Here is a 19,911-nt window from a genome sequence, read left to right as displayed (position 1 = left end):
CAAACCTTTGCCACTCTCTTCAAACCAGCTCCTCAACTCCACACAACACACCGAACAAAGAGAAAGCAAAGGCCCCTCTGCCTCCCGATCCTCACCAACCCTACCTCCATTTGCTCTGGTTTTCACTTCCCTCCAGGCCCTCAACAGGTGGCACCACTGGAGAACCCCACCTCCGCCTGCTGTGCTTGGGATTCCCTCATCTGCAACCTGCTCCTGAAACTCATTCCATCAATTAGCCACTTGGTAACTTCACCTTCTCCCTCTCTAGAGTCTCCTTCTCCTGAAACAACTCCCACCTTTAACAAATTAAATTATTACCCTCCCTTGACCCCAGTCTTCCTCTAGCTACCACCTCTTTACGCCCCTTGATGGCGCTACCTCACTCCTTAGCCTGCACCGGCACCTCTACCACCCTTTCACTGCTCCAGACTATAATCAGGTTCTGCACCTTGGACACCAAGGCCAAAGAGTACAGTATCCCCTCACTTATTGCGGGTATTATGTTCTAGACTCCTCCCCCACCCCATGATAGGTGAAAATCTGCGAAGTAGGAATCTTACATTTATTTTAGTATTTATCGTCGTCGTCGGCAGCCGCCCATCTCGAGAGCCGATGGTGTAGCTTCTTAAGAGTCTATCTGCACCGCCGAGAATGGCTGTGCAGTCCGACTCGGGAGTGACACAGTATCTGTCTCCTCCCGTGTTGAATCGACATCTTGCGATGACGCTGGAGTGTCCTCTCCAGTGAAGCTGAAGCTACAGAGCCTGGGCAGGGTGATATGGAGGGTCTGCTGTTGCCCATGCAGCAGACCCCCCCTCTCTTCGCAGCTGAAGGGTCCAAGGGAAAGACGGAGTCAATACAGCTTGGCTTCAGGTGCGCCGCAGGAGTTGCCGGTGTTGACTACAACGTCAAACCGCCTTAGGGACTCCGGCTCCGGATTTTCTGTCGGGGTTTACTCCCTTAGCCTTTCCCCTGAAGAGGTATGCCGCAAGGCAGCGGAGGTTTTTTGGAGTCAGAGTTTTCCTTCTCTGATGTGCCCTGACTGGAAGATCGAACCAGCGACACTTAGCTCGCAGGCCGACGCTCAATCCACTGAGCCAAACCAGCCAGGGTTTTAGTATTTATATATATATGTTAAGGCTTTATAAAACCTTCCCACACACTTATAAATAGTTCCCAGTCCCTTATTAACCTTTCCCACTTCCTTATTAACCTTTTCCACACTATTATAAACACTACTTATGTTCTTAAACATATTCTACACTCTTAAACCTACATAACTTTAACAACATACGTATACAGTACCACAAGATCCTGCGATATAGCGAAAAATCCATGATAAATAATTAAATATAATATAGTTTTAAATCCCGCGATACAGTGAGGCCATGATAAGTGAACCGCAATATAGAGAGGGACTACTGTACTACTCAGCAATAAAAAGGGATAAACTACCAATTCATGCAAAAACTGGGGTGGATCGCAAAAGCATCATGCTGAGTGAAAGCCAGACACAAAAGAAGATATACTATATTATTTCATTTACAGAAAATTTTAGAAAAAGCAAAATTAGTGACAAAAAGGTCAATGGTTGCCAGTGGCTGAGGTACAGCAGAAGACTGACTGCAAAGAGCCACAAGGGAACATATTGGGATGACAAAAAGGCTGTATCGCTGCTGTGATGTTGGCTACATGAACTGTATACATTTGTCAGAACTCATCAAATTGTAGACTTAAAATTGGTGAATTTTATCTATGTAATTATCCCTCAATAAAATTGACTTTTAAAAATTAACTAAAGTGAGCCTTTTAAAGCGGGTCCTAAAATAAAAATGGGTCCTAGTTAAGATTTGTAAATCTACATATTTTCTAAATGTCCTAATTTATATTTTAGTACTATGTTAATTCAATCTCATTTATGGTATTGTTTCTCGTAATGACACAAATCCTTCTCAACTGATTGAAAACATTACATAGCAGAATTCTGTTGTACTTCCTACATAAGCATGTGAATCCTGTTATTATCAAAATGTCAATACTCTGTAATAAATAAGTTCCATGTCTCTGATCCCAAATGCATGGCACTCTCACTTGCTCTCAAATAAAAGAAGCTTTGGGAGCCTCCTAAATGAAGACCCAAACTCCAAAAGGTGAACATTGGTCTGCCTTTGAGATACTATACCCATGAGGAAAACACAGCAAGGATTTTGTCATTTTTTTTATTTCTTTGGGATTGAAATTTTTTTTTCTTTATTACCACTTCCACACCTAGCACCTAATAAATATAGGACTTAAATAATGTTGACTCCTTCAAAATATTTATTTAATGCATAAATAAATGAAACTGTGTTACCAAAAGACTCATTTCCTAAACAATCTATATTCACACAAATTTTATAACGTTATTAAATTGCCTAATTTTAGTAACCAAAACACATACTCAGGTCACAAGCCTTTACCTGTTAATGCAGTTTTGTTACTCCTCAGCTGAGATAAGGCTATGAATGCCTACCTGAAAACCACAAGACAGTGTATTAATGTATTTTGCCTGTTGTTCATATACAGGTTCCAGAGTTTTAGAATGATCATGCTACAATACAGGGGAGATAAAGCGGAAAGCAACTAGTTTCCATTACTTACTATTATACTTTAAAAAGCTGATCAATTTTGACAGGTTTACTAACTCACTGACTTGCTTTCCAAACAACTCAGGATTATTTCCAACTAAATAGAGTAATTACCCAAAGATTAGTGACCAATGATTAACTTATCCTCTTAAATGACCATAAATAATAGGGATAACATTGCCTTGACATTTTTCCATAGCCCATTCTCAGCCACCAGACAACAGAAGTCATCGTGATGTATTAGGGGAAAAAGACAGATTAATTGGATTACGCATCACTTTTATCTAATTATTTTCCAAAAAAAGATAATAGTCTGCTTTTTAATTTAAGTGGCTTAATATTTGTTTCCTAATCAAAGTTATAAAAAACAACTACCACATACACAAAATTAATGATAACATACATGTAACAAATGAACTCTATGGAAAACAGTGTGTTTTGGAGTGAATAGCAAAAAAACATGCATAGCTCTTTTGTGATTCCCGACTTTGATATTAGCAAGTCTCTTTTTGTCTGGTGTGTTGGCATGGGATTTAAGAGTATATGGCTTCTGTTACTCAAACCCTGAGGAAAGAAATATTTTAGTTAAATTCCCCTTTTCCTCCTCTCCCCATAATTATTAGATATCCAATTTACTTGTCAGCAACCAGTACTTCAGTGCATCCCACCCAGCACAACAGCAGACAGCATTGTCAAAATACTGCTTTAAACCTTGACATCTGTTTTAATACAGACCTTGTAAATGAAGCTAGATGATATTAAAAGATGAAACAATTAACTGGAAGGACAAGGGTGCCTTGGCTTACAAAATAAGGCAGACACCCTCTTGCACAACTACCAGTTCCCTTTTCACCCACCCCCTGTGTTTACTGGTTCTTCCTCCCGGGTCACTGCACTTCCAGCACCTTTAGCTGGGCTTCTATCAAAGACAGCAATTCAGGACCGGAGTTCTGAGAGATAACGGTTCAGCACGTGAGTCAATACACACGCCCACATGGAGACACAGGGCAGCCTGCTCAGTAACAGCAGTGTCTGACACATCTGCTGTGCTTTACACAACTAAAGCACTTAGCTGTTCTATTATCTTAAGTCGCACTGCTCACTGGGTAACAGGAAATTAAGGCAAAATACAACTGTGTGTAACCAGGTAACTAGTTATTATCTGAACTGGAACTGATTCCATTCCTGGCAAGCAAGCCCCACAAGAAGACAGACACCTCCTCCTCCGCCTGCTGAACCCCAGATGATTAATGTGAGTGTACGACAGCAAGCCATGCTTCTTAACATGTACAATATTCCACCTCATCCAAGTCAAAAAAGAAACTTAATTTCCTTTGTTTTCGTTTCCTAATAGTTTTTCTAGACACTTTTTTAAAAGAGTGGGCTTATACTTGTTATCTGTTTTCATTATGCATTTTGAATGAAGTAGCTGACTCAGTTACTAATTGCTGTGAAGGCTGATCTACAAGGTAGCATCACCTGCCTGTTGAACGAGTTTTCCACCACTGTCAATTCATTTAAATTAGAAATACATAAATTAATTAAAACAATTATAAGCTATTTTTACAGCCTCTTGGCCTACAACATCTTGAAAATAAGACTTAGAGACTGGCTCAATTACATCATGAATGAAAGACACTGTAAATGCCAATAGTCTCAGAGGTCCTGTTAAATTAAGGTGAAAAAATGACTAAGTCTAGGATTAAGTTTTAGAAATACTTAAAGACAAGGGTAGTAAAAATACAGTCCCTCCTTTGGAAAGCTGCAAATCTGAATTAGAGAAATCTAAATGCTGGAAAGACTTCTTAAAAGAATGAAGTTTTGTTACTTTTAAATAAGATGATTTCACTGTAAACTAACTAAACTACCTAGAAACAGCCCCTAAGTCCGCTTAAGACAGAATTTCTGGTTTCTACTGTTACATCACGTTCTTCTTAAGAGACATATGGTCTCTCCAGAGCTCCACCTCTGGTCTCAGCTTCGCTCTGAGGCTCCACGTTTACATTTCCAGTTATCTGCTTGACAACATCCCTTGATGTTCTTTTGGCATTGAACAATCGCATGTCTAATATCTGCGTCAGCCTTTCCCTGTCAGCTCCTCCTCTTCGTGGCCCTGGGCCCTATCAACGGCACCACCCAGCACTGTCTACACAATCCGCAGGGCACAGTACAAAGTGAAAATGTGGGGCCTCCCAGTTCAAAATTTATGTAGACGCAGTCTCCAGGCACAGGCATCACCTGTTTCCCTGTCACTGTCCCCAACCATCGCCTGCCAGGATTCCTTCAGTCCATCCTTTGAAACGTCTCACATCCATCCCTTCCTTCCTACTTCTACTGCTGCACCTCAAATCTCCTCTTATTTCTTTCCTTTTGCAACCCACTTGTATCTTTTTTAAGGCACACTTCAGGAACCCTCATTATCTCCGCATTGCCTGTCTGTTAACTATGTCCAAACTGCTTAACTCAGCATTCAAACCTTCCATTCCCCAGCTCTACCATCCTCATCCAGACGTACCTTCTGTAACTTTCCTCTACATATTTTGGGCTCTGGCCAAACCAAGCTCCTTGTCATTCACTTAATAAGCCCAGCGTGTAGTCAAGTATAAAGAACCTGGCTCCTGATGCCAGAGACTTAAGTTCAAATCCAGCCCTGCTACTTACTTGTCTCAGTTGCCCATTTAAAACACGAGGATTCTAATAGCAGTTGTATCATAGGATAGTTGAATAGATAAGACAAGATAACATAAACTACACAGTAAAGCACAGTAAAACATTCACTATAGGACTTTACTAGTCCTTGGCCAGGCCCTACACCATCACATGGAATCCCTTTTTCTGCTAAATCTGCTGAGAAGAGTCTACCAATCCTTTAAAGCCTAACTCAAAAGCAACTTCCACGAAGCCTTCCCTGGTCGGCTCAGTCAGAAGACACTTGGCCTTCCTCTAAAATCTTATCTCTTATTTACACTGCATTTAACACAGGTAGCATATTGCTTTAGAGTTGTTTATGTACATAGCATTTTGTCTTCCCACATAACCTCTCAAGAATATGGAATAAGTCAAATTCATTTGTTTCTTGCAATGGCCGTAATACGTAATTTGTGTTCAGTAAATTAAATGATTTATCTTTTAAAAATCAATAAAACAAAAAGAAATAATTTTAAATGAGCATGCACCTGGATTAATTAAAGCTATTTTCAACAGAATTAGCCAGGTCCAAGGAGGATGAGGCAAGGTTAATAGCACAGAGAGAGAATGAGACAGGAATGCTCTTGCAGATTGGGCCTCTGGAGGATGAGCTGTCACCTGGAAGAGTGACAAAGAACTCATGGCTAAGTCTCCAGAACGTTAATTTCTAATTCCACTCCCAATCCCAAGAGGAAGGGGAACAATGGCATGCCTCATCTGCCAAGGTGTGTCAAAAGAGAGAATCTAAGGACTAAGATAATCTTGGGCCTTGCTAGAATTCACTTGTGGTAACAAAGTTTTACTATAATATATTCACTGGTATGTGTCCTCTTGTATTTCCAGATATTATATATCATTGCCAAGGCATTTGCTTTTAAAGACTTCAAAAACTGGGAAAATGCACAGCCCTAAAAGCAATGAAATTTGATTTAAAACTAATTTTTAAAAATACCAGTCACTGATCACATTGATAAAATAAAACTAACATTGGTAGGGTTTTCAGGAAGGCAGCACATTGATGGGGCACAGAAAACTGATTCAAGTTCTCTAAAGAACAAGCTGGCAGCCCTGGCTGGTGTGGCTCAATGGATTGAGCGCTGGCCTGTGTACCAGAAGGTCACCGGTTCAATTCCTGGGTTGTGGGCCAGGTCCCGAGTTGGCTCCCAAGAGGCAACCACACATTGAAGTTTCTCCCCTTCTCTTCCTCCCTCTCTTCCCCTCTCTCTAAAAATAAATAAATAAAATCTTTTAAAAAAGAAGAACAAGCTGGTAATGTGTAACAAGTGTTACAAAGTTTTCACACCCTTTGAACCTGTAATCTCACTTCTGGATGTATACCTGAAGGAAGCAATCCAAAAGGGTGAAAAAAAAAACGATTCGTTTAAAGATGTATACACATATGCTACTTACACAGTCTAACACTACTCGCGATTAACACACCCAGAAATGGAGGCCTGGCTGAATAACCCACGGTAACCAACCAGTAATGTAGAATATCACACTTAAGGAAAACATAAAGTAGGTACACTATATATGATATAGAAAAATGTACCTTAAAAAGAATGTTCACTGAGAAACAGAAGACAAATTAAATAATTATATTTAAATCCATGATTCCTTATTTGCAATTCTTAAATGAAACCCCAAACCCAAAGTTTATTGTAAGATGGTATCAACGCTCACTTGGAAGCAAAACATGATCAGAACTCACAAGAGGCTACTTATAATCTCTGTTCCACTTACTCTGAATACCCATACATTTTGTTGCATAAGTATCAATATATTCAATTATAGAGTGCTGCCTCAGACTCCTTTGGGGACTGTTAAAAATATAGGTATAAAAATATATACATATATATATACAGATAGATAGATATGCCTGATTACTATTTCAAAATCCAAAAATAATCTGAACCTCAAAACATATATAGTCCCAATGGTTTCAGATAAGGGACTGTGGCTCTGTACTGATGACATCTATACATCTGTAACAACATATATATATGCATCTGTTGTAATTTTAAAGTAAAAGAGTTAAAGTTTGGTATTTCTGAGTTTTGTTGGAAAAAGTACTTGAAAGGAGTGTATTCTTTCAGAAAGGTTCTTAATAATGACTACATCTGCAGGAGTGTGTGAAAAGACAAATAAATGCAGATAAACCAAATCCCTCTCCAAATCCTTACAAATTCCAAACCAATAAAACTGAATTTGTCACAATTTCTTCCTATTTAGAGTCAAGTAGATTTCTATAGAGGATTTCACAGCATTACTGAAAATGGGTCAGTCATCTGTAAATGATCATCATTTACAGATACAAGTTTATTGAAAGAAATTATAAACCCTCAGGTTTTATAAAAAATCTTCCAGGTGGCCCTGAAATCAATGATCAAAAATTTAAACCATTTAATAGCATTACTTTAAATTTTTTAATTTAAAGGAACATTTAAAACAACCATATTTTATTCAGACAAAGACTCTGAAACTTTTTTCTGCTAGCCAGCAACAAAATGTGGGGAAGATGGTATATGTGCCTTTGCCCCCATATGAGTAGCGTGTGTGTCAGAAACATAAAAGAACCACCAAAATGAGATTTTCGATTAGAAAGTTTTTATGAACTCTGGATTTAATGTTTTCTATAAAATTATACAGCCAAACACAAATAATAGTCTATTATCTCTTCTGACCCTTCTCTATTCTCTACCTCCTCTACCCTCACCGCCCCACCCCCCACCCCCACAAAATCAAAGAGAATTTAATGTGCAGCATCTGACTGGGTCTCAGGTGTGATTAGTACCACAATTTATCTTTTTTTAAAAAATATGCTTTATTGATTATGCTGTTAAAATTGTCCCAATTCCTTTTCCCTTTGTTCCCCTCCACTCAGTGACCACCCTCCTCCAGTTGTCCCCCACCCCTTATTCCATGCCCATTAGTTGTGCATATAGTTCTTCTCAACATCTTCCTATCTACTCCACTCCCTCCTACTATGCTTCTTAATTCCTATACCATCTCCCTCCCTTCCCCCTCTTCCCCCCTTCCCCCTCCCTGCTGACCTCCCTCCATAAGATTCTTCACACCTATAATTCTTTTCCAACTCTCGTTGCCTACTTAGTTTGCCTTTGTTTCGATTCCCTAGTTTCTGTTGTTGGTTGTTGTGAAACAGTTCTCATTTTAATGTTCATAGTTTTGATCCTCTTTCTCCTAAACAAGTCCCTTTAATATTTCATATTAACAGTGGTTTGGATCTGATGAACTCCTTCAGTTTTACTTTGTCCTGGAAGCAGTTTCTCTGCCCTTCTATTCTGAATGACAGCTTCACTGGATAGAGTAATCGTGGTTGTAGGTTTTCGCTTTTTATTACTTTGAATATTTCTTGCCAGTCCCTTCTTGCCTGCAGTTTCTTTTGAGAAATCAGCTGATAGTCTTATTGGGACCCATTTGTATGTAATTCTCTTCTTCTCTCTTGCTGCTTTTAAGATTCTCTCTTTATCCTTAACTTTTGACATTTTGATTATAATGTGTCTTGGTGTGGTTCTCACTGGGTCCAGTTTTTTTGGAACTCTCTGTGCTTCCTGGACCTGTAAGTCTACTTCCTTCCCCAAGTCAGGGAAGTTCTGCTTCATTATTTTTTCCCATAATTTTTCAATTTCTAGTTCTTCTTCTTCATCTTCTGGCAACCCTATGATTCGGATGTTGGCCCGCTTATAGCTGTCCCATAGGTTTCTGAGCCTCTCCTCATTTTCCTCACTTTTCATTTCCTCTTTCTGCACTGGTTGACTGTTTGTTCCTTCCCTCTGTTCCAATTTGTTGATTTGATCCTTGGTTTACTTTCCCTCACCACTAGTTTCGTATGTGTTTTCATTCATTTCAGCAGGACTAGCCTTCTTTCCTTCCCCATCTTGTTTAAGATCTGCTGTTAGGTCTGTAAGCATTCGTATAACCAAAGCTCTGAATTGTGCCTCAGAAAGATTTCCTATCTGCTGCTTCGTTAGATTAGATATTTGCTGTCTGGTCAGCTGCGTCACCAGGATCTCTATCATGATCTGTGCCATCCTGACAGTTTTGTGTTTACCTTTGCTTCCTGGGCGGGGCTGTCACACCTCCTACATTATAGGGGGCAGAGCCCTGTGCACTTGTCACAACTGGGCGACCCTTCTCACCACACTGTGAAGTTTTCTGTGGGGGTGGGGGTCCAAGATGGATTCTTGCTGTTCACTCTCCGCTGAGAGACCAGGAGCCTCCTCCTCTGTCCCAACCTCCTCCGGGCCTCACAGTCCAAGGCAATGGGGGTCTGCCTTCACTGGCATTGGAATCGCAAGCTGACAGGTCTGGTCTGCAGCCAGGGGTGCTCCCCAGTTGTTTCTCGCCTCCCCTTAAATACGGGTGTCTGTGCTTACCGCCATCCCACTGCCATTGCTGCCACCGCCACCAGCACAACCTGACCTCTCTACCACGGCTTTGCCCCTCCTACATGTTCAGATGAGCACCACTTCTTTATAACTTCATACGTTGGACTTCCATTTATTTTCTGGAACTTTTGGTTATTTATGGCTTTGCAGTAGTTGTATTCCTTCTTAGTTGTGGAGGGAGACAGAGCATGTCAATCTATGCCTCCATCTTGGCCGGAAATCTCCTGTGTCCACAATTTATCTTTTAATGATTGTCCATCTGATATTAAATATCTCCATTTGATCCAAAAACAAAATATGGCCAAATAATATGATCTTCTTTAAAATCTGGTCCCTTTGCCAGTTCCAGCCTATTCCATGACTAAGCTTTTTCTCTAAGTAGGAAACAAAACATATATCTACCTACAACTAAAACTCACACATCTATCATTTATTCTTACAAAACGGCTTATTCTTAGGGCAAGTTTACTATTATAGTCATGAAAGTTAATGTTTCTAATAATTTTTAAATATTAAAAATTTCACTATTATAAAAGCAATCCTTATTCAACAAAGAAAAATTAGAAGCTACAGGTATACAAAAAGTAAGAAACCCAAAAACCTGGCACTCAGAGATAACTACAAGATGAGGGGTGTTGCAGCCAAAGTTGGGTGCTACGTTACTATAGGGCAGCAGGGGCAACTTTCTGCCCCCATTTGCACTAAAACATCAACTAACTCTGTGAAATGTTGTCGTTTAGACAACCATCGACAAGCAGGAATCCTTTCAGATACTGTCATTTGAAATTGGAACATGAAGTCAAAACTAATACAAAGGATAATTAAGCAAGATGAAAAGGTTTTTATTACTAGAAACAGTCACAAGACAAACCCATTCAATTTGGCATCAGTACTTATCTACCCAGAAAAGTCAATAAGTATCTCCATTTAATGAATAGTAGTTTTCCATTTTTATAAAACCTCAGAATTTGTTTTCGAATCCAGTCTAAGTTTGTCACAAAAATAAATTTTGACTTTCTGAACACACGGCACAACACTGCTGATACAAGGTACTTTTTAGGGGGAAAAAAAAGGGTAATAGCTGAACTGCAGAGCAATGCACCTTTCCATGACTTTTATCCAGTAATTTAACCACTGACTGACCTTTCATTGAGTTTTAACTATCTAATTACAGAAAAACATGCCTTGAGCTCAACCTAAAACTCTAGTCAGTGATTCTCAAGTGGGGGGCCTGGAGGAAGGAGGCAACACTTTCCCCCCTAACTAAGAGGGGCATACCAGAAGTTCCAGAGAGGCCCATTTAGTTTTTAAACATTCAATATAATTTTGTATCTAAAAAACAAAAATGAATCCTAATTATCTGCAAAGTATATCGAAAATTAAGTGAGAAAATCTTGGCTGGTGGATAAATACTTGACTTTATCTCCTGAATACTAGGGATCCTCAAAAGGTAAACTACCCTTGGAGGTGTGTCTCCATTTCAGGGGCCATGAGATTTTTATGTTTATCAAGAGGAAACAAAGGAGATTAGAAACACTGCACTGGTCCATATGCATTATTTCAAACCTGTATTTCATATGTAGCCCCACAATTAAAAACTGGTGAAAGGAAGAAAAGACTTCCAACTTGAGAGTAAGGTAAGTCATTCCCTCAGCTCTTAAGTTCTAGGATCTAGGTAGGTATAGGCAAAGTGGGGAGTTACTTTTGCTGTTAATGAAGATACTTTAGCAAAGAAGCGATGGTGGATGCACATTTTGGTGCATGTGCATTTGAAAGCGCCATTTTCCTCCATCACTCCAATGCTGTAGTTGCTCCTTCTGAATCACTGCCATTAAAAACACCCACAGTTCCTGTGTGCTCACAGCTGTTGTGAGCTGACTGCTCAGTACTGGTTGGGGTTCAGTTTGTTTCTGTTGAGGTTTGTTTAATTTGAATATGAGATCAGATCTTTACTTGGGTTGTGATAACTCCATTGCAAAAACAACTTCACAGGATTTCTGATAAGGTTCTAGAGAATTCATAGGTAAATATGCAAAAAATAGTTTTTGGGGGGGAGGCACAGTTCTACATTTCAAGACAACTTTAACATAAGTGCATTTTTTTACCCAGCTAAAAAGATGTTCTTAAATTCAATTTAATGTACATAAACAATGATATGTGGCCCAACCCTAAAATGTCCAAGTCATAACTTTCTTATCTATAAATGGAGGTAATGACATACGAGGCTACTCTAAAAAAGAAAATGAATGTACACAAAAGCTCTTTCTTTATGGTAAAGGCTATGCAAATTATCATTTAAACAAATATGTATTATCTTAAAAATTCCTTTCACAAAATGCTAGATTGGAATAGGCTGAAATTTGATTCTCTATCTTCTACTTTAAGCTTCATTCACAACCCATTTGAATTCATACTACCCCCAAAACATTCCAAGTGCATCAAAAATGTAACAAAACATCTCAAGTTGCATAAAATCATTGTTATATCACAGAGTTGTCACAAAAGGAGTGAAATGGCCAACAGTCTTAACAGAATCATACAAGGACTAAAAACTCACTTAAGATGGGAGTAACACAGATAAAGGCATTGAGGCAAAGGACAGTAGGGCAAACTTGGGAAAATGCAAGACCTGCAGCGTGGCTGGAGTGTAACGAGCAGGGAAAGAGGGGAGAGGCAAGGCTAGAGGGTCTGGCAAGGACAGAGCCTGAAGGCCTTTGGTGGAGTTTGACGTTGTCCTAGAACTGATGGCTTTTTAACAGAAAAATTATCTGGTCCAGTGTTTTAGAATAATCACTCAGGTAAACAACTATAACTATGGACAGGTAGACCAGTTAAAGGGTTATGACAATAAATGAAGTCAAAAGTAATAAAGGAATGAATTAAGACACAGCACTAGAGGAAAAGAAGGGTTTGATTTAGGAGGTATTATGGAGGTAAACACTTTAAAAGTACTTGGTCTGATTTAATAAAATATATAAAGAAAGGAAAGGAGAGAAATAAGAAATTAAAATGAATTCCAGGTTCCTGACTTAAGCATCCACAGGTGTCATACACTGAGACAATTGAGAATTGTTGTATATTTGCAGGCAGACTGTTGTTTTGGTGGTAGGTGAACATTATATGGAACAGCTAAAAATGTGTTCATTTTAGTTGAGTATGATGTACCTGTACATCCAAATGAAACTGTCCAGAAATAGTAGATATGGGTTTTGAACACAGAGAAGAGATTTGGAAGTAACCTAAGACTGTGGCTAGAGACATGGGACACATGAGACACCAAGGAAAGCAGAGAAAATGGCAGTACATGGCCTGGGACTAAGCCTCAAGGAAATCCAACATGGGCTCAACAAGAACCCATATAAAAAGAGACAGCATATCACATCAAGAGCACAGAGTATGATTTATTCTAGAAGACAGCTCAGAAGGTGGAAGAGGGCATAAGGGGGATAGGTGGTAATGGGAAAAAATACAATTGAAAAAGTAAACTAAATATATAAAATGACACCTCAAAAGCTCCCCAGAAATTATCATGTTATACTTCTATTTTTGCTTGATTTGATTTTTTTGATGGTTAATTTTACTGATAAAAATCCCAGGATAAAAACATCCCAGGAATACCCATATAGTTGTATTTAATTAGAACTCACTATAGTTTACTCACACTGTTCAATCTTGCTCTGAAATCAGAAACACTCTAGAATTAGAATATGAAATGCTCACACCATACTCGTTTCTATATTATTGCAAAATCCTGGAACCATTTTTGTGGCCTAATGACTAATTTTAGTAGGCATTTGAGATGAACTTATATGGCATAAAAGGTTGGATGTTTTAAGATGGGGGAGAATAAAGGAAATTCAAGTAAAAACAGTTGCCATAAGTGAGTTCTCCTAGTTTTTCAGCCTCTCTTTCAGTGCAAATAGCAGTCAGGTATTTATAGTGAAAGGTGTATAGAACCAAGAACCAGATCATTCATCCAACTGTAGAAAGCACCATTACTAAAATTCTTTCCTCAAATGCAGAAATGATTAGTTACAAGCAGCTCCCTTAACCCTACAAAAAAAAAAAACCTTAGTATAAAGGCCAGACAGAGCAGATCAGGCCTGAACTATAGCCAAAACCTCCTATAAGTTTAGGTGTAGTACATAGCTGCCATATGTAGATATCAGCGTAACTGTAAATGTGGAAACTTTTTTTAACCTTCAGGAAGCAATAACTGACTTGAAATTTCAAAGGTACTAGTAAGAATATATTGAGAGGTGTGCCAAATGCATTCATCCCTAAGAGGAACTGAAAATCCTACTTTGTGATTATAACCATCTTAAAGAGCAATCTACCTCCATACAGGGATAGTAGTTCCATTAAAGATTGTTGCCAAAGTTTCCCTTTTGAAACCTTTTTGATAGTCCACTTCTCTTTAAAACTACTTAATTTTTAAAAAATATTTTATATATTTTTAGAGAGAGGGGAAGGGAGGGAGAAAGAGATGGAGAGAAACATCACTGTTCGGTTGCTTCTCATGCACCCCCGGCTGGGGACCTGGCCTGCAACCCAGGCATATGCCCTGACTGGGAATCAAACTGACGACCTTTTGGTTCACAGACCAGCGCTCAATCACTGAGCCACACCAGCCTTGTTTTTAACTAGAAATATCCAAGAGAGGAGAATAATGTGCTGTGTTTCCCAAATGTATTTAACCACAGACCTCTAATTTAAAGAAAGGCTATTAAAGAACACCTTTGGGGAATTACGTAGAAGTAGAGGTCTTTTTGACCAAGACTTTGGACCATAAAGACGTAATTTCTTCAAAAGGATATCATTAACTACCCTAAATACCGATTCTGAAAACATACCTGTTTTAAATAGGTATGTTTTTAAAGTCCATAGACTATTAAAATATTTCTCTTTTTGCAGGAAAAAAAAGCAGGCAGGTAAACCAGATTAAGACCCTAGTAAAAATCCCGGAGAGTGTTCAGGGCCCTGTTATCAGGAAAATGAAAGAACCCTATACTTTTTATCAGTCCCATGAAGGAACTAAAAATTAGTTTTCTAATATCTAACAAAGTTGAAGCAAAGTTGCAATTTCTAAGGGAAAACAACATTCCAGTTAATTGTGGTACCTGTTTTAATTTTCCCAAAAGTGTCTGCTTCCCCACCACACAGGCAAGAAGCAAGCACATATGAACAAGTAAAAAATTCACTGAAATGAAACAACTCAACTCAGCTTGCTCCATCTACAGACATACTTGACGTGGCAGTATGTGCAAGGTGTATCTCTGAGCACTACATCATTGGCATTACCATCGATGGAGCTGTGACACCCTCAACATTTTTCTTTGGTTCTACTGGCTCACTCGTAGTTCAGTTTGATTCCCTTTCCAAAGTCTTAATTTCACAAAGTGAGATTTATTACCATATAGAAAGAGGCCATTAAATGCCTTTGCCAGCCCCCACCATTCCCTGGAATTTCCTTAGAATTTCAGCCTTTTAAAATAAGATTGGGTCCTGATATAGAGCAAATGCCTCAGAAAAGTATTTTATCTGTCTTATTACTAGTTTGTGTCCCAAAGCAGGTCTAAAGCTCCCTGGGAACAGCTGTCTCTCTCAGTTCCCATCTCCAGTGACCTGCACAGGGTGTCAGTTACTTGGTAATGAATGATACTTGCAGAATGAATGATGAGTAACAGTAGGATGTGTTAGCATGAATGAATTTCTTCAGGCCTTTTCCTAAGAAATTTTGGGTGGATCACCAATTACCTAATAGTTAAAGAGGACCATGAAAAGGAGAAGTGAGCCTAAGAAAGGCTGCTCTTCAGTTCTTCCTGGGAACACAGTTCCGCTATGGATCAGATTAAAGGAGCATGGGATCTTGTTTCTCCACACTTCAAAAATCTGTCTCCACGAGACATTAACAACTGGCAATTGTCTGTTGACAGCCAAGTTAGATCAAGAAACAGGGACCCTAATCCTTCATATTTCTTTTCAGCAGCCAGAACTAGAAGAACCTTACAAATTCCAGAACCCAGAATACTTCAGGGATAGATTAGGGTCAGGAGCACAAAACTAAACAAAACACAGAACCGTTCTTGGTATGAGAAGGGTCATTCTGTGTTGGCTTGGGACTGAGTTATCTGACCAGATCTTAAGAATCAGGAAACCAAGTCTGACCCAACTGAACCTCTGCAGAACCAGATGCTCCAGCACAGATGAGGGGATTTGGGGCTGATAAAGTCGGTGCTGTGGCTATGGCCAGCATTTTATCAAGGCTGTGGCTTTGCAAACATGGCTATTTTTATAGTTTATTTTCCCACTGGATTTAAATAAAGTTTTTCTTTTGGGGTGGGGGGGTGGGGGACAGGGACCCTGACCTTTCAGATTTCTTTTCTAATCCCAGAATTCCTGGTGTAGTACTCAATCAATTGTTAGTGCTTAAATTAATAAAAAACATAAAGAACATTGGACTAGCAGAATATTATCTAGTCAATGCAATATGATCAATTGTTAAAAACCCAGCTTCTGGAATCAGATAAATCTGAGTTTGAATCCCGGCCCCACTGCTTACTTAAAGTCTGCAAACCTGAGTTTCCACATCTGAAAAGAAAGGTATCAAAACCTATCCCATGGGGTTGCAGTAAGGTTTAAATAGGAATGCACATGAAGTGCTTAGCACTGGCTGGCAAATAGGAAGCTCTCAAGAAATGTGAACCATCATTTGAAAGCCTGAGTTCCCATTTTACCGCAACGTCCTCGTGTATCCTTGGACTAATCACTATGAAGAAGGTAAAGAAAACATGGAGACAACTAACTGTCCTTGAATGCTGGGATTATCAATCATGAATAGGATAATAACATGAACCAAAACTTTAACAAATAATAGCTTTAAACAAAACAGGTCTAAGATATTTTTTGTGTTGTACGTAAGTTTGCATACGTTTGATCACAGATGACTCAGCATTAGTGGAAAAGCCAAACTTCAAAGCAGTCACTCTCAAATACTTCAGTGCCTTTTGTAGATGACAGACTCTATGAAACACCTGTTGGGGAGGAGGGAGGAGGCACCTCAACATGAACTGGCCCAATAACTGTCTTGTCACCCTTTTATCACAGATAAGGTTAAATCTATTTTCCTCCTCCTATCTTAAAATGCATCTGTTGTCCATGTGTCACAAAGCATCCAAATAAAGGCCAACATTCAGTCAAGCTGCTGTTACACAGCACCATTACCAATGCATAAGGCCCCTTTATAGAGATGAGATAAAGGGCGCCCAGAGCACAGGCTGGTTTTCTGTCTCCACTTATCCTGAGTTGGGCACCTCTGTGCAAGGGCACAACCCAATATGGCAGTCATGCAGATAAGCACAAAGATCTTCAGTATTTAACTGGCAGACTGGTGTAACTGTTTCTACGACACACACACACACATCCTTAGACTGCCTGAAAGTTGTCAAGGAATTAACTGAGTAAATGGAGAAAGATATTCATGAAAACTGAAAATACGGAGTTTCAAAAAGTTCAAGAGAGCAGGCCCTATCCCCTCCTTCATCTTCAGCTAACCAATATCAGGATATTGTAGCCAATAGGAAGTTGGTAGGTAGAGGCTTCGACACTGCAAAACCCTCCAGCAGTTGCTCACTATCTCAAAAGGAAGGAAGGAAGGGGCAAAAAATCGCAGATACCAATGAATTAACTTACCTGAGTTTGCAAAAGCAGTAGTATATGAAAGGCTGTTGTCTTGTTGTTTTGACTGCATTAAAAATATGTAATCCTGGGCAAGAATATGGTAAATACTGAAGGAACTAGTCTTAAAATGGTAACTGTCAATTCAGCCTCCTTGAGCTTTTCCCTCCCAGATACCTGATACTCATATAAAAGAGACACAAAAGTATTTGTTTACTATTACATGTGCACATATATCCTGCTAAACTTTTTAACGGTAGCCTTCTATACAAAGTAAGTATATGATATTACATTTTTAACACTTTTGTACCTAGCCCTGTGACCTGCATAACACAGCAACTTCAAGAGCTATTTATGGAACAGAAATTCCAGGGTAAATATGGTACCTTATTTAACACATGCCCAATGGGACAGTGTACATACAAGAATATTCATTGCAGCATTGTTTATAATAAGTTGGAAAATATCTAAATGTTTATTAAAGGGACAACACATAAAGTATAATATAGTCATACAATGGAAAACCATGAGTTAAAAAAATATTTAAGCTACCAGCTCAAATTGGGGTATTATATGGATAAATCCCAGACATAACACAGTAAAAGAAAGAAAATTGCAGAATAATACATATAAGGTAACACTACTGATATTTATATAAAGTTTTAAAACTCTCAACATTACCTCTGCCTTAGAATATGTTATAGCAGTCTTATGTATTCATTATATGCACACTAAAGACATAAGGAATAGTCACTCTAAAAGAAATTTTAAAATCAAAGTTAAAAAAAGACTACTAATCATATAAACTTCCCCAAGTGACAAGGAGGGAGTCTGATTTAGCAATGGAAATCACTTAGCCCTTTAAGTCATAAGATATGTGTTCTATCTCCATTCTGCTACTCACCAAGACACCTTATTTCACCAAGCTTCAGTATGCTTACCTAAATGGGGCTGACAACGCCGGCTTGCAGGATAAAGTTAATAATGTAGGTAAAAGAGTTATACAGAGGATCTCGGACTTGTTTTTTGCCTAGTCAAGTCAAGAGATCAAGTAATAATGCTCTACAGACCCTCCCGCCCTGTAGATGTTGAGTCTCACCTTTTTATCTAGTTTGGCAAATCGTTAAGCATGACAAAGAACAAAACGGGAAATACAGACCCTCACTTTCAACTCTTCCCAATCCCTAACCTGGCTGCTTCCTATGCTTTCTGTATGTAGCACGGAGCCCACCCCCCATAAACCTAGGCACACAGGGACCCTCCGACGCGCACACGCGGGCGCGGACCCACACTTGCCACGCGGAATGCATTTGGGGGTTGGGGGGATGACTGTCCCCCGGGGCTGGCCGGTGCGGGCGTTGTGCCTCACCTGTCTTGAAGACCATCTGATCATCGTCCTTGGACTCGAAGGTTTTCAGCATGGACACGAAAAGCACCCCACAGGCGTTCTGGATGCCAAACACCGACCCGTTGCACCACATAGCCGCCAGCATCACCAGCCAGCCCCAGCCGCCCTCGGGAGGCTGAGGGGGCTCGGAGCCCGCCGGCCCCGCCAACTCTACCTCTGCATTCTCGGGGGCCGCCTCCAGACCGTCTGAGGGTCCCAGGCCGGGCAGCGAAGCAGCCCCCATGGGCGCGGAGCTGAGCGACCCTGTATCGCTTGCCTCCTGCGCGGAGCCGGGCTTCGCGGGGGAGGGTACCATGTCCCCAGCCGACCACGTTGGTCGCCGCGGGAGCGCGAGGGGTGCGAGTTCCCGGCGGGCTCCCGGAGGAGGTGCCCAGAGCCCGGAGGGCGGGCTAGTGAGGCCGAAGCGAGAGCTGTGCAGCCCTGGGTTGGGGGAGCCGCAGGCGCGGAGGCTGCCTCGAGAAAGCTGCTGCGCGGAGAAGCCTCAGGGTCCGGGACTCGAGATCCCACTCCACAGCCCCGCACCCCTACGGGGCCCAGCGACCGGCTCTTAAAGACACCCCCCGCCCCGCCGGCTGGGGGCGTGGCCTGCAGCGGGACGTGCTCAGGGTATCCAAATGATTGGGCTTCGGGAGAGAGGAGGCGGGGCGCGCCTCCTCACCACCCCCCAGCGGATCCAGGTGCGGGGTCACAGAAGTGTAGGTCACTCCGTCTCAAAGTGTTAACAGAAGGGGCGCGTCTCCTAGGTGCAAGCCGGTGGGTCCACAGGGGGGCAGGATGGGATCTTCAGTCTCAGCTCACTGACAGCCTCACAACCAAACATTGTCTCTTTGTTTTGGTTTTTGGCATTCACCTTTAATTACTAATTATAACATGTAAGAAACATTATGCCACCTGCTTACTTAAAAATGGAGTCAGAAGGATCAGAGGCCTTCTTTAATTACTTCATTTCTCCTGCATTCATATACAAGTTCCTATGAATTGAAGATGTTCATTTTGGAAGACAGACTATAACAAAGTTTTCACATAAACATTTTTGACAGACAGCTAGAAAACATTACGTTTAAACTACAGCACAGTTGTTTGCACTTAAAAACTAACACCG

The 19,911-nt window shown here is 40.3% G+C and overlaps 1 protein-coding gene across 1 annotated transcript in view; it reads right to left on the bottom strand.

Annotated features, from left to right (window-relative positions):
* SLC16A10 (solute carrier family 16 member 10) overlaps positions 1 to 19,332 on the bottom strand; it is a 109,389-nt gene extending 90,057 nt beyond the window's left edge. Inside the window, 1 exon segment of the mRNA XM_090280587.1 lies at positions 18,771 to 19,332. Within this exon segment, the coding sequence (XP_090136713.1) occupies positions 18,771 to 19,104 (334 nt within the window). The 5' untranslated portion in view covers positions 19,105 to 19,332.
* Positions 19,333 to 19,911: the final 579 nt, after the last annotated feature.

This window comes from Furipterus horrens, unplaced genomic scaffold (genome assembly GCF_987537825.1).
Source record: "Furipterus horrens unplaced genomic scaffold, mFurHor1.1.pri manual_scaffold_6, whole genome shotgun sequence".
NCBI classification, from domain to species: Eukaryota; Metazoa; Chordata; class Mammalia; order Chiroptera; family Furipteridae; genus Furipterus; species Furipterus horrens.
Note: the sequence above shows the minus strand (reverse complement) of the source record. Positions and strands in the feature narration are given on the sequence as shown.